The sequence below is a fragment of the Eriocheir sinensis genome, chromosome 4, assembly GCF_024679095.1.
Source record: "Eriocheir sinensis breed Jianghai 21 chromosome 4, ASM2467909v1, whole genome shotgun sequence".
In the NCBI taxonomy this organism is placed as follows: domain Eukaryota; kingdom Metazoa; phylum Arthropoda; class Malacostraca; order Decapoda; family Varunidae; genus Eriocheir; species Eriocheir sinensis.
Window position 1 is genome coordinate 12380700 of NC_066512.1, and position 16522 is coordinate 12397221.

Here is a 16522-nt window from a genome sequence, read left to right on the forward strand (position 1 = left end):
TGCACAAATACTGACTCATTTATCACTTGCTCTGCCTATCTATGGAAGGGACAAAGTTGTCAATTGCTTACTTTCATAAAACTTATGCTCATCTTTGAAGCACCAAAAATTGACGCACTTCCACTAGAAACTTAATTTTCTATGAATTTAAAAATGTTTTTTGACGCACATGTGCGTCAAGTCATCTTTCGCATGAAGACATTTTGGCCATGTAAATGCCTGGTAATGAGTTAATTAAAATACAATAAGTAAGCAATCCTGTTCAGTACCTCATCTGCCTCCCCATTTCCTTCCTTGTTTTCTCCCTCTTCCTCTTCTTCATCATCCTCAAGACTCCATGCCTTAATGGACACTTTAGGAACATTGGCTCCCAGAGTCCCTCTCTCTGCCTCCTTCTTTGCTGCCTCCAACTCCCTCTTCTTTTTCTCAGCTCGCCATTTCTCAATCCTTTCCCTCCTCTTTTGCATTTCAGCTTCAAGGCGTTTTTCTGTTTCTTCCTGAAACATGAATGCATGAATTATGTGATGACATTACTATTAGATCAACAAAATGAGAAAATCCCCTGCATCTACTATGTCAACTTGCTAAATAGTTAGGCAAACTCTGACCACTATTTGTATTTACTATACATAACATACACCATGTTAAAATAAATGATCATTGTATATATGCCGAAAAAGTTGTTTACAAAAGGAAAGAAAATTAATATAAATAAATGAAAAATATATATATATATATATATATATATATATATATATATATATATATATATATATATATATATATATATATATATATATATATATATATATATATACTATACAGGCAAACCATGATTTATGAGTGCCTTAGTTTACGAGTGTTTTGATTTACGAGTAAAAAAATCCCACAAAAACTGCCTTAGTTTACGAACGGTGACTTGGTATATGAGGCGCCGCTCGCGAAAAGGGCCTAACCCTCGCGGACATAGTTTTGAGTAATTAGCGGTTAAAGTTAATTTATGATTACTACCGATTAAAATGTTGCAATGTACTACTATTTGGTATCAAATTAAAGCTCTGGAAGAGCTCTTTCTTGCTATTGAGTTAAATTAAAAATAAATAAAAAATTAAAAATTTCTAAGATTTTTTAATTTTATCCTTCTCCCAGGATTTTTTTTTTTTTGCCCAGGAAGGTCACTGTTTTTATGTCATTTTAAGGAGTGTATGGTGCAAGAAGTGTTTCGTAAAATAAATTTTGTTGCTGTGTCATTCTTGATTTTTTATGAATTTTTTATTTTTGTTTTTTATGTATTTATCACTGTTCAGCCTAAAAAAACGCGCCACTTTTAACCTTCGTACCACCCCTAGGATGGTTGAATTTCCTTTGCCCGACCTTACCACAAGATTTTCGTACATCTGGACGACACGTTGCCACCTCTAACTCCGAATCGGCATTTTTGAGGGTTAGGCCCTTTTCGCGAGCGGCGCCTCATATGAGCATCCTGCTTGTTCCTTTATATATATCTATATATATATATATATATATATATATATATATATATATATATATATATATATATATATATATATATATATATATATATATATATATATATATCGCCACCCCCTGGCTGGGGACACGGGCTACATGGAGGCCGTCACGGTCAAGCGCGTACGTCCCTCTGAAGAGGGACCACAGGCCATTACCAGGTGAGGGCTCATGAAGGGGAGGGTAGGATGCCGATAGAGTGACTCTCTCGGCTTATGTCAGCCTAGCCGACCAAGCTGATCTTTCGACGATGACTGGCGTGTCTCTGTGTACAAGTCGAAGTGTGAGCATGAGTTTCCTTTCTTCGCCTCAGGACGAGAGTGCTCAAAGCAGAAAACAATGGGAATAGTCTCAGTTAGGGTTGTCCTACAGTGTGATGCTTTAAAATGGTCAGTGGTGCAGCAGTAACACAACAGTAACCTCGCGAACTCTATATCTGTCCCCATCTGGCAGGGTTACCCATAGGAAGCTCAGGAAATGGTCATCGCCATAGGACTATGGAAGTGAGGCCAGCAAGACAGTGGCTGTACCCAGCCCCCCAGTGGCTTGCGCAGGCCCCCAAATCTTGCCAAGAATTGGGAGGAATTCTCGAAAATCTGACAAGGCAGAACAAGAAACGCAAAGATTTTGCAAGATTTGGGGGAAATTCTTGCTTGGTCTAGGGTAATTCTTGACCACCAGAGGACAGCTCTAGTCTCAGTCCGCGTTGTAAACTCATAGAAATAGCATGCGTGTACTCGTGTCCGATTGCATTTGTGCTTTGATGTGCGATTTTTGTGTTTTCAGCACTACAGTATGTGTCGTTTGTGCTTTAACAATGTACCCCCAGAAAGATGGTTAAAAGCAGCGGTGGGCATGGTTCCGCTAATTCGCTAACTGCTAATTAGCGAAGCTAACTTTTTCGTTGGCTGATCAGCATTTTCTCTAACTTTGGAAACAATTAGCAAACCAATTAGCTTCTGCTAAATGTAGTTCCTCCTCCACTAACTTTTAGTCCACTCAAAAATCATACAGGTTTGTTCTCGTCCGTTGTGGGCAGACACAGCACCAGTTGAGTCACATGGCGCAATAATTCCAGGGCTTCCACTTTTGGGTAAATTACACATTAACCCCTAAAGGGCCGGCCTGGGTGGTCATCTACAACATCCACAGGACCGGCACCTCAGCACCAAACACCGAAAATAGCCTATATTCACACACTTGATTCTGCTGAACTACAATGCAATAACAAATTACTTTGTCATCATAGTCATCATCAACTCTTCTTCTTTTTAATTATTGCATGAAAACGTTTCTATGTGCTGTGGTTTTGGAGAAATATTGAGTTGAAGAGGAGAGACTTTTGGAGTTAGCGAGGCTCTTGCCCGCTCTGCTCGCTTTCGCTTGTGGCCTTGACTAGTGCGTAATGAAAATGGATGCCCCCATGCTCTAATTCTTATATATAGTCAATACTCTAAGCTTTCTCTATGTAACACAGTCTTGTGATGTGTGGTTTGGGAGTCATTGTAGCATACTCTTCTAATTCTCGTGTTGCTCTGCTGGGCTCGGCAGGGTCTGGCAGGAAATCGGACGCATCAGAATCCGTGTCAGTACGCCTGTCTATCGTGAGAGCGGGCAAGATTCTGAAGCAGTAGCCTAAACATATCTCTGGCAGTGTTGCCAACGAATGGTCATCGAAAATTACCGAAAAGTAAATAAATTTAGCGCGAAAAAAGCAAAGCGGCTATAACCGCCCCCAGCCCTTCCGTGGAAAAGCGGCTATAGCCGCCTCCGGCCCTTTAGGGGTTAAAGTAGGATATTTGGATAATTATTAGGGAAACTTTTTCGTATTTAAGGGTAATGCATCTTCCATTTCCATCTCTTTGAACTTGGGATTTAATAAAAATTTGATATTTTCCACCTGACAAGAAATAAACTTAAAATAATAAAAATAAGTGTCAGTTATGGAAAAAAGTAAAAAATGCGTAAATTTGCAGTAAATCTTGGGTAAAATATACGGATTTAAGATAAACTGGAGGCTTCTTTCTATCCTCTTCTTGTCGTTGCTTGTTGGGCTCTTTGTTCAGTTCCACTGTGACTTTATCACAGTGTAGTCGCGTTCATTATTGTCACCAGGTTTGTCATTACCGATGTCATGGAAGGTGACCGGAGTGAGGGCGTTTTTGAACTTAACTTCTTTATTTGTGTTCACCTTTACCATCATCTGATTTTGGCATGCTATACTTTTCTGGAAAGCCCTATATCTAAGCTACAACATATTGAAATTGCAGGTCACCAGGTCTGTTTTTAAGGGTTTTAGAGCCAAAATACTAAATCAAAGCTAAATCCATATAAAAAAGTTAGCGGTTAGTGGTTCGCATTAGCTTCCACTAATTTCTTAAACAGTTTAGCAGTTTAGCGTAAGCGAAGCTAACTTTTTAGTTAATGGATTACCAGTTAGCGAAGCTAACTTTTCGGTTAGCGGTGCCCACCACTGGTTAAAAGGGATGGTGCTGCAAAGAAGAAAACAGAAAGGGCAGATACTATGCTCGAAACAGGAACGGGGTGTGAGCGTCAGCGGCTTGCATGCCATCCAGGATGTGACTGACTCCCGTTCACCCTTCATCTCGGACGATACGTCAGGTTAGCTTCACGTTGGTGGTTGAACGTAGTTCCGGTGCCTCGAGAATAGGGAAACCGTGGCTGCTAAACCCCGGTGTGAAGCTTACATACAACTTGAGCGTAGTTAGCGGTTGCAGGAGTCTCCGTAACAACCATAACACTTTGATTTGTGTTTTGTATTATTTATCATTACTATTTGTTAGTAAAAGTATTTCAATTCTTTATAAAATAACATGTAAAATGATATTTATATAAATATTTTTTGGAGATATGGGATGCATAAATGGGATTTACATTTATTTCCAATTGGGGTAAAAGGAACCTTGTGTCCTTCAATGCCTCAAAAAATCAATTTCTCCACCTATCACCTTGTCACAATCTTCCAAACATCTATCCCCTATTCTTCGACAACACTCAGCTGTCACCTTCTTCAACACTAAATATCCTCGGTCTATCCTTAACTCAAAATCTTAACTGGAAACTTCACATCTCTCACTAAATCAAGCTTCCTCAAAGTTGGGTGTTCTGTATCGTCTCTGCCCGTTTTTTTTTTTTTTTTTTTCCCCTGCTTATAACAGACATTCGGCATTAACATGGAAACATGGAAATGCAGGCAACAAAGCGTATTGGCTCATTATGAGGTTGCCCGCTTTGGTGATTTAACCCCTTCAACACGAGGACGTGTATACTGTGTCATTCGTGCCCGTATAATATCCGAGGACGCGCATACTGTGTCCTGGCTCGCTTTAGCCAATATATGAGTAATTTTATCTCTATGTTTATGCTTACATCTCAAAATTATCAATTAATTTATGTTTCTTTATGTGCACCATTTAATTCTGTATGTTTTCATATATAATACATGATGATTATGTTGATTTATGGCTGAAAACTTGTTATATTCAATAGCAACATTTGAAATTTGGCGATCTCGGATGCGGTGCGGGACGCTGTTTTGGCCCGGCCGTAGCGAAGGGGTTAAAGTAATCTTACTAACAAATAGCACGGATATATAATATGAAACACAAATCAATGTGTTATGGTTGTTACGGAAACTCCTGCAACCACTAACTACGCTTGAGATGCAGGCTTTGCCCCAGGGTTTAGCAGCCGCAGTTCTCCTATTCTCGAGGCACCGGAACTACGTTCGACCACTAACGTGAAGCAACCCCAACGTATCGTCCGTGATGGAGGGTGAACAGGAGTCAGTCACGTCCAGGAGGGCATACAAGCTGCCGAGGCTCACCCCCCCATTCCTGTTGCGAGCAGTATCCACCGTTCCTGTTTTCTTCTTTGCAGCACCATCCCTTTTAACCATTTTTCTGGGGGACATTGTTAAAGCAAAAAGAACTCTCACCGTAGTGCTGAAAACATGACACAAGCGCACGGATGCTATTTCTACGAGTTTACAACGCAGACTGAGACTAGAGCTGTCAAGAATTATCCTAGACAGAGCAAGAATTAACCCCAAATCTTGTGAAATTCTTGCATTTTTTTTTCTGGTGCGTCAGATTTTAGAGAATCCCCCCAATTCTTGGCAAGAAACGGGTGCCCTGTGCAAGCTGCGGCGGGGCTGGGTATGGCCATTGTCTTGCCGGCCGCAACTCAATGGGCCTATGGCGATGACCATTTCCTAAGCTTCCTATGGGTAACCCTGCCAAGTGGTGGTGGATATAAGTTCACAAGGTTATTGTTGTGTTACTGTTGCACCACAGACCATTTTAAGGCATCACTGTAGGATAAGTAAGAACTTCCCGGAATGAAAACATCATCGTCATCATTAGAAACAAGAATGCGAAACAATGCCATTTGTCAATATTTTGTAGAGAAAAAGGACGTTTTAAGAATCTTCGTCGCATGCACTGACGCTAAGTAGCTACTAAAATACTCCTAAGGAACTGTAGATCTCGTAACTGTGACTAAATTAATGCTTGTTGTCCTTGAAGAGTGACAAAATGAGAAATAGTGTTGGTTCATCCAATCATATGGACAAGATAAAGTGTTCTGGTGGATTCTGGGATGGAGGTGAAAAACAGTCTCAAGAATGGGGGGTTGTTCAAGAAGGCCATATATCGCCAGATGACACCTTAGGGTTCAAACTTGCCACCCTTTCCTTAACCCTTTCCATACATACGGTGGTGACGTTACCGTATTGAACCTCTTAATCCTCTTCCACTTCCTCTTAATCCTCTTCTAAACCTCTTAAGAGGAAATGAAAGAGGATTAAGAGGTTTAGAAGAGGATGAATTTTTTTCCATTTCCTCTTAACCCTTTCTGTACTGTGACGCCGACGTCTGCATCACGTATGGAAAAGGTTAAAATACGGAATGCCATTTGTTCCGTATTTGTCTGAATGGTTAAACAGATTAAATTTGGTATTTTAAAACCGTAGTGAGTGCTTTTTTCGGTGAACCACAAAACAGGTCCATAAAATTACGTTTGTCAAGGGTCGTCTTGAAATTTGTGTAAAATACGTGTTGTAATGTCTCTTCCCCCCCTTCCTCTTGCCTTCACCAGCAGTAGGCACCGGCTGTCAGGTATGGCAGGCCAGAGAAATTTTAGGGTTGCCATCCGTTCCTTAAAATATGGATTCGTTCTGCATTGGAAAATGGGATGTTGCATTCCTCATTTTTTTTAGATCAAGGTGGCAACCCTAACTGAGACTCTATTCTCATTGTTTTCTGCTTTGAGCACTCTCGTCTTGCAGCGAACAAAGGGAACCCACGCTCACATCTTCGACTTATGCAAAGAGACACGCCAGGCCTCGTCAAAAGACCGACTTGGTCGGCTACTAGACTGACGTAAGCCGATAGTCGGTCTATTGACATCATTTCCTCCCCTTCATGAACCGTCACACTGCAAGGGTTTGTCGTCCCTCCTCAAAGGGACATACTCGCTTGACCCTGACGGCCTCCATATAGCCTGTGTGCGCACTCGGGGGGAGGCGACAAATAAAAAAAAGGAACAAACAGGATGCTCGTATACCGAGTGCCTGTTCGTAAACCAAGGCATTTTTTGTGGGATTTTTTTGCTTGAAAATCAAAACACTCGTAAACTAAGGCACTCATAAACCCAGGTTTGACTGTATGTATGTATGTATGTATATATATATATATATATATATATATATATATATATATATATATATATATATATATATATATATATATATATATATATATATATATATATATATATATATATATATATATATATATATATATATATATATATATATATATATATATATATATATATATATATATATATATATATATATATATATATATATATATATATATATATATATATATATATATATATATATATATATATATATATATATATATATATATATATATATATATATATATATATATATATATATATATATATATATATATACACACACACACACACACACATCATTGATTGACTTTCTTCATTTACATTCATTGTATTTCATATGAATAATATAAAAAAAGAAAGGCGTTCATGCAGTCTTGCTTTTGAAGCATCAGGTGATGACAAGAAAACAATGCACAACATGCCACTGGCTGCCGACAATAAGCTACAACTATTATTAGTCACATGTAAGTTTATAAGCAATGTCTAAAATGTCAATGGGTTTTATTACAGGGATAATCTGGAATCATGATATTCACACAATTCTATGAAAAATTTGAAATATGCCTGTGATTTTCAATTTCAGAGCAGTAATCATAAGGGGTATATAAGATATAACTATTGCAACCACTGTTGTATACTGATATCATCAGTTTAAGGGAAGCGTCACACCACTTCTTAATTACCAGTGTATTGTCATGGTTATATTTATACAAAACATATGTCTATGCCGAAATAATCTGCACTCATTTTCAGATCCATAGCTCGATTCATAACTGAAATATCTTTTTTTTTCTTTTTCTTTTTTAAATATATGTCGTTACTAAACACTAAACATCCTCGGTCTATCCTTAACTCAAAATCTTAACTGTAAACTCCACACCTCTCACTAAATCAGCTTCTTCGAGGTTGGGCGTTCTATATCGTCTCCGCCAGTTCTTTTCCCCCGCACAATTACTATCCATATACAGGGGCCTTGTCTGCCCTCATATGGTTTGTACTGTCAATCTGCAGCATCAAACACCCTCAATGTTGAATGTGTTATACTACAACAGTTTCAATTCAAGTCTCCTCCACCCAGCTAATCCCTAGCTCCACGTTTTCCAGCGCATCCTAAACCACAGAAAAAGATCTATTGGGGTGACTCTTGAGTTTTCAAATGCAAATACTGATAGGCACAATACTCATCACCCCTAACTGGAGTGAGAGAGGCACATAATTTGGCAGGCAACATGGAGGAGCAAGTACATGCAGATTAAATGTAGGTAAAATTAGAATTTTCCACCCACATGTCCATGAATGGTGCATGATTTTGGTGAAAAAAAGTGTACAGATGAGTACTTATGCATAATGAGAATGCATGTAACAGGAACTGCCTGTACAATGTTATGTATATTGTACTCAAATAAGCTGGAGAATATGCACATTTTAAGATTAAATTTGTATATCACTGAAAACTTGTTCATGCCAGTGCTGATGCTTGTGTTAATAGTTTTAATACTGATGGTGGTATTGCTTTTTCACCGATGCATACAACAGTGGTTACAACACACTACATGCACGATATAATTCTATTTTTCAATGATTTTCACTATTTTTTGCTCTCTTGAAATTCAAAACAGAATATATACTCTCTCTCTCTCTCTCTCTCTCTCTCTCTCTATATATATATATATATATATATATATATATATATATATATATGATTGTGCTCAAATATGGTGATGCTTTTCATTCCATAAATCTTTTATAAACATTGGTTTTGAAATGTATCTTTTAAAGAACATACTGATACTTAAGTGTGCTTCATGCAAGACTTTTGCACTTTGAAAGCGTCATGTGACAACAGAATAAAAATTTATCTCCACACTTCACAGCATGTTATAAGATGTGGCTAAAAGGGATGTAGCCCCTACATAAGGAGGTTTAGGTTAAGGATTGGGTTCTCCCTTTCATTTTCTAGAACACATCAAAATGACCCTATGACCCTCATCTTATCACACACTGAATGTCTGCATGGAAAGGAAACTATCAAATATCACCATGAAAATTCCAATACTGCCACTGATAAAGATGAGATGGATGTAACTAGATAGCTTAGGAGGACACAAGACATTTAACAAGCCAAGTCCATTCTCTACAGTGAAACGGTCTTCTGCTCTGGGCCTGTCATGAGTGGCCTGGCAGGGGGGCTAAGGTGTGCAAAAAGAAGAGTAACCTTATCTACTTTTGATGGGTCAAAGTCCAGCGGCACCTCCTCTTCTTCCTTGGGTGCTACGGGGACGGGCTCTTGAGGCTTCGGAGGGTTGAGAAGGAGCTTCACCTTGGGAGGGGATGGAGTGCGGCTCTTCTTGCTTCTTTTTCTGTCTCTGTCTTTGTCTCTGTCTCTGTCCCTGTCCCTTGACCTACTTCGACTCCTTTTTCTGTCTCTGTCCCTTGACCTGCTCCTGCTCCTCTTCCTGTCTCTGTCCCTGTCTCTGTCTCGTGACCTTGATCTGGAACGCCTGTCACGTGACCTTGACCTTCTGCGGTCCCTACTTCTAGACCTGTGCCGGTCACGGTCACGGTCGCGGTCGCGGTCACGGTCCCTGTCACGATCTCTGGAGCGGGACCGTCGTGATCTGCCTCTGTCACGGTCTCTCTCCCTGCCATGTGAGAATCTTATGTAAATACAATATAGAACATTTATATTAATATTAAATATTAAACACAAAGTACTATATTTGCCAGTGTCAAAGACACATCCTATTTTCAAGTGCTATATTTAAAATAATAATTATAATAACAATAATAATAATAATAATAATAATAATAATAATAATAATAATAATAATAATAATAATAATAATAATAATAATAATTATAACAATAATAATAATAATAATATTATTAATAATAATATTCTGACCTTTACTAATTTTACTGAAATAATTGCTGGCTGTTTTATGACTTGTAGTGCATGTCTACCGTATGCAGTGTAATCTCAGTTGTCAAATGACTCATCTTAAACAAATTGGTTCCCCCAAATATTTTCCAAATAAAAAATGCACTGGTTTTCGAACGAAGTTTTGGTTTCCAAACAGGCAAGCCAGCAACCACGTACATACTGAGATCAGTGAGATGTACGGTGGGGGACAGTCAGTTACACTGCAGCTTCCACTCACTGCAGGCTCCCTCTCAAATAGAATGTATTGGCTATACACAGCGGCACAATTGGGCAGCTAGAGAACTGTTCACTATAATGTAATTTCCATAAAGTTCAAGTTATAGACTAGTGTGTGTTTGAGACTGTCGAGTGTGTTTGAGGATGGCTCTGGGATACATGGCCTGGGTGACACCACTGCCCCAAGCTGACGATTTCACACACTTAACTCCTACCCAATCCCTGACACTACTATTTGATATCAAGTAAAAATGAGGTCAGCATCATCTTTCTGAGAAAATTCTTCATTGCATTAGTATGCTAAGTATGATAATCTGATGACATTGACCCCAGCCCATCCACACTTCCCCCTACATTGCCTGTGGAGCTCAAGATGTAATCACTGCTCATGCTACTGTCACTACTTTACCAGTTTATAGGCCTACAGTCTGCTTTACAAGCACATGAATATGAATTTATGCATGAAGTACTGTTATAAAGCTTTAAGTAATAAATCATCTGGGGTTCAGAAATGGATTAATGAATTTCACATTAATTCTTATGGGGGAAATGGTTTCAATTTTAAAACTAATCAGTTTCTGAACAACCATTAGGAATGAATTAAGTTTGAGAACAGAGCTTCCACTGTACTATTGGACTAGTACTATACACTCAACCCTCGATTTGCCGGACCTCCATTTGCCGGATTTCGGATTTGCCGGACAAGAGTCCATGGGGTAAAAAAAAAAAAAAAAGTCGGGACAAGTCGATTTCAAACTACCGCGCCAGACAAAGTTCGCAAATCGGGCACTAGATGGCAGCGGCGACATACACGTCTAGTACTGGACTGTACACAAGTCTGCCGCGTCACACGAGTGTTGTGCTTACGTGCTTGTCGTGGATACACCTCTTCTTCACAACGATGCCACCCAAAAACCCACCAAAGAAAGTAACCAAGCGTTGTAGAAGGTAATATATTATATTACAGGACAGTATAGGACAGCTATGCGAGGTGTAGTCCGGGGGTGGGTTGTGTTTCCCGGACATATATAGGGTAAAGTCCGGCAAGGACTTTACCCTATATATATGCACCCCCGGACATTTTCCATTGCCGGACATTTGCCATTCCCGGACAAGCCTTCCCCCCTTTTAGTCCGGCAAATCGAGGGTTGAGTGTATTGTGATCTGTATACAATACAATACACATGTATACCATACTGTAACAACAGCACCATGTGGAAAGAGACCTGTTCACTCTAGGGGTTTGTTTACCACAGCCGAGTCTTTGTTTGACAAGTGGCACCCAGCCAATGCCCATGACCAAGAATTGGTAGAGGGAGTGTGGGGTTGAACCTCATACTACTATTGGAGTATACATGTTATCAGATTTACTACAACTTTTTCATTACTGCACAAACACGACACACCAAGCATCACAATATGAATAAATGAAATCCTAGTCATTGACTCCCACACCATGACCAAGACAAACACCCAAAAATCAACAATGGCTGTTATAAGTGTATCCTTGTTACCACAGGGCAATGCCAGGGCGAGTAGGGTCAGCTAGACTGTCAATAATATCTTATCTGTACACTTCCTACAGGCCTAGGTTACACCTGCAGGTGTATCCAATCCAAGATATCCAAGATGCATGCTGACTTTTTAATCCTATTTTGAGAAAGAAGTGCGTCTTTGACGCTGGGGAATATTGTGTTATCAGCATGACAAAACCGTTTTCTATAACCTAAGGCTAATACTTGAACAAATAAATTTAAGCTTTATTTTTTTCTGGCCCTTCCTCTTTCAGTCTAGTCCACTACACCAAGTAGTGCCAGTTCTAGTCTCCTAAGCATGCCTAAGTGGGATCATGTTTTAGAGCCCTCTTTTGTGTTTACATGGCACTATGTGACACATTGACAAATTCCTACTGATGGAAATTCACTTGAGTTCAAAATCAAATATATTAATGTTTCTATAGTTAAGAAATGGGGACATCTATTGACAATGAGGCCCAACGGTGTTGTTTTATAATTTCTAACAAAAAGCGGTCCTGACATCAACACTGATGTTATCCTATACTTACCTGGAGCGCCGACGCTCTAGGCTCCTAGACCGTGTCCGTGACCTTCGGCGTCTGAAAAGATGACAACACACTTTAGAAATCTCTTTTGCAACCTACAATAGTCTTCTTTACTATTCAAGAAAACTCCCAAACACTGTCATCACATTCCTCCTAGTGGTATAGAAAGCCAATAGGAGCAGCAGAGCAGAAAAGACTGATCCCATGACAAAATTTCTGGGAGATTGTATTTGTATTCGCCTTTTGCAAACTTCCATACTCAATGTATAATCAAATAAATACTACTACTTTATATTACTATTTTTTTTGTTTGATTTTTTTTACCCATGTCTTTAAGGGACCTACGTTTATTAATAACAAACTTGATAAAAAGAAATTCATGACTATTGACACCTTTTTTTCAGGCAAGCACTGATTACTTTTTTTTTTCCCGTCTATGGTGGGACAAGTAGTGTTTTTTTTCTTCTTCTTAACATTTGATATTGCCCTTTAGCTGCTGGAATTGCTGTATATAAAATCAGTGCACAGGTACTGGTATCGGTCAAATATTGGGGTATCGGTACATCCCTAATATAGACTATTGTTCACCCCCCTTCCCTAACTAAAAATCTGTGACTGCACTGCAATTTGTGTTCCCCGATGAAAAACTCGAATTCCCACAGGTCCCCAAGCCTGTTTTGAATGAGAGGGGAGAGTATGGGCAAACACTCAAATTATACCCGTGCCTGGGCCAGCCCTGCCCCCTGTGGCCCGGGACACAACTTGGCCAGCCCTGCCCCGTGGCCTGTGACACACCTTGGCCAGCCCTGCCCCCTGTGGCCCAGGACACACCTCGGCTAGCCCTACCCCTTGTGGCCTGGGACACACCTTGGCCAGACCTGCCCCCTGTGGCCTGGACACACCTCGGCCAGCCCTGTCCCCTGTGGCTTGGGACACACCTCGGCCAGCCCTGCCCCCTGTGACCCGGGGCGTGCCTGGGCCAGCCCTGCCCCCTGTGGCCCGGGGCGTGCCTGGGCCAGCCCTGCCCCCTGTGGCCCGGGGCGTGCCTGGGGCAGCCCTGCCCCCTGTGGCCCGGGGCGTGCCTGGGGCAGCCCTGCCCTGGGGGTCCAGGCCTGACGCAGCCCCTCACTAAACCTCGGCTGCAGGACGTGTCCACGGCGGGCCTGCGGCACCCACCTGCTGTCCCGCGTCATGGTGGCGGCGTGGTGCTGCCTGCCGCCGCTGTCGTGCACGCTGGGCCGCGGCACACACACACACACACACACACAACACACTCACGTACTGGACACAAACAACACAGGAAAAACAAATTTATCAATATCACATAATTATTTATGCATATCAGAACATTACGAAGCATTAATTTGAAGTATTTAATGTCAACGTATATATATTTGCTACAGCAGATTGTCACGAAAACCATTAAAACCACTTCTTGACCCGGATATAACAAGCGTGGCGACGTTCCCATCAGCCACACATCGGCGTTCGTTTGTTTGTTGATTTCGGCTTTTCAATGAAACATTGAGCAAGTTTACTAACAACAGCAATTCGTATGATATATTTAATGGCCTCATGATCCTTGTATACATTTATTGCATGTAGCTAGTGGGCCATGGCTGGGAGGACAGTTTCTTCACTTGAACGCCTCAAGCGGGGAGTCACCAGCGGCAGCGGGCACTGTCGGTGTAGCTTTTGAACGGCGTTCTCCGGTATGATCCTGGCGAGAGCAGAAGAAGTGGGGGCAAAACTATGGGTTCAACTTCCCTTTGTCACTTCAGTCAGCATCGCACTCACATTGCCTACCAAATACAACTTCCATCTCACTCCATTCTTCCACTCCGATTACCTCAAGCATCTCTCAATTAATGCTCCTGCCTCTCACATTCCAGCAGAGGCGTTCCACGGTTTCAGCCAAGGACTAGAGTCTGACTAGCATAGAAACTTTCATCCCATGCTGATCCTTCCTTCAACACCAATTCTAGTGTTGATAAATTTTCTCACTCATTTCCCATTGCCATTCTTCCTTTCCTCTCCCTTCCACGCGCCTTTTATTTTTTTTATTTTTTTTTGCAAACATCCATATTCCCATTTCTTCCATCCACCTCCATTTGAGGTGTCCAGCAGAGATAGGGCAGATGCTGCGCCACGTACCATTTCGAATTATGCGCGGCAAGTTACCTCTTATACATCAACTTTTCCCGTGGTGAAATCAGTAATAGGATAATAGACCCTCAAAACCTTGCACAGAGGTTCAAGCGTCGCAAGTCTTCATTCATGAAATTTACTTCTTGAAAATTCATGAAAATATCTAACTTAAGTAGAATAATAAAGCTTTTACATTCTATATATTAGTTTTATAGAATAGGTTGATTTGCAAACATATTTCTTGTTGTGCATCAATATTTTGTGTATAGGTAAAAAAAAAATATGCACCTATACCTATTTTATTCAAGTGTATCACAATGTTATGTGATTTATTTTTTATGCGACTGAATACTGAATAGAGCTACTCCAGGACATCAAATTGGTATATAATAATCATAATTAGAATAACTGTTCAAGTCACTGCAAATCCATGACAAGCAATTAGGGTAGTGGCGGTTTTGCCCCTTCTCTGCTGGGCACCTCAGTTACCTACTTATATCCCATTCGTATACCTTTCTTGCCCAATTGTTATTATCCAGTGGGAGTCTCTGGGGGTGCGTGAACTTATCACTAGGGATGCGTAAGAAAAAAATAATGTAATGGCGGATTTTATGTCTCATTAAAATTTCAAACACATCAATAACTGCCATTGTTTTAAAACTAACGTATGCTGTACACTTCAGCGGAGTTGTCTGTTCTTTGTTTGAAACTTACCCAGACTGAGCACATTCATGCATCCACCCCTCCAGGTACATTTTCGTTCAGTTTTCATAGCCGTCGCTCCGAGCCTTATACTTTGCTGATTAATGAACAGCTGGATCATGAAAGGAGAAGTGTGAAAGAGCAACAAAATAATTAAAGTAAAAAATGACAACAGCGAATTATATATATATATATATATATATATATATCTATATATATATATATATATATATATATATATATATATATATATATATATATATATATATATATATATCTATATATATATCATCTCTGGGTCAGAACTATAAGAAAATATTGGAAAAATTAGAAATAGGGTCATTTTAGCTTGGAGATAACGTTTCATGATTGCCAGCGAAAACTCAGTTGTATATGAAGGATCACATCCCAAGCGATGTTATTTATCAGGACTTCCAGAGAGCCTTTGACAAGGTAGTACAACACGAGCGACTAGACACAGGAAACTACAGTCAGCAGGTACAGGAAACAATTTATCTGCGTTCATAAGCTCACCAACAGAAAACGAGTGTTGCTCAACGGGCAGGCTTCTGAATGGCATGCAGTCACTAGTGGAAGGGGCAGTGCTGGGACTCATTCTCTTATCATATACATAATTTACATCAACGACTTAGAAACAGGACAAATAATTTCTAGCCAAGTTTGCTGACAACACCAAAGTGGATGGAAAGCCTTCACAACTGTCGGTTGGGAAACTATCGAAAAGGAGCTCGAACAGATCATCTAAATGGCTGAAAAGTGACATATGTAATTCAACATTGACGAATGCAAAGTCATGCACTCTTAGTCCAGAAGTAGCAACTTTACATACAATAGGCTATGCTTGAAAAGCCCTTGCAAGTCGTGCAGGAGAAATCGGATCTTGTTGTTACCATCAGCAGGGACTTCAAACATAATAACCCTGTAAAAAATATAGATAACAAACCCAACACTATGCTTGAGTTCATAGCGAGAAACTTCGAGTGTAAGACGCTGGGAGTTATGCAATCCCTATATATTTCAATGGTAAGACCTCACCTCGAAAATTCTGTGCCTTTCTGGTCCCCTAATTATAGGAAGAACATTGAATTACCATGGAGAGAGGTCAGCGACATGCCAGTCGTATCAGGAACGACTCCACTCCTCTACGTTGGAAGAAGAGATGCTTACGA

The 16522-nt window shown here is 40.2% G+C and overlaps 1 protein-coding gene across 1 annotated transcript; it reads right to left on the minus strand.

Annotated features, from left to right (window-relative positions):
• Positions 1 to 230: 230 nt before the first annotated feature.
• LOC126982194 (serine/threonine-protein kinase fray2-like) lies at positions 231 to 13747 on the minus strand. Its single transcript, XM_050834061.1, has 4 exons — positions 13659 to 13747; positions 12486 to 12536; positions 9476 to 9902; positions 231 to 497 (listed from the first exon to the last, which is right to left on the minus strand). Exons 1-4 carry the CDS (start codon positions 13673 to 13675, stop codon positions 231 to 233), a joined length of 762 nt encoding a protein of 253 aa, XP_050690018.1. The 5' UTR covers positions 13676 to 13747.
• Between the last annotated feature and the right edge of the window lie 2775 nt (positions 13748 to 16522).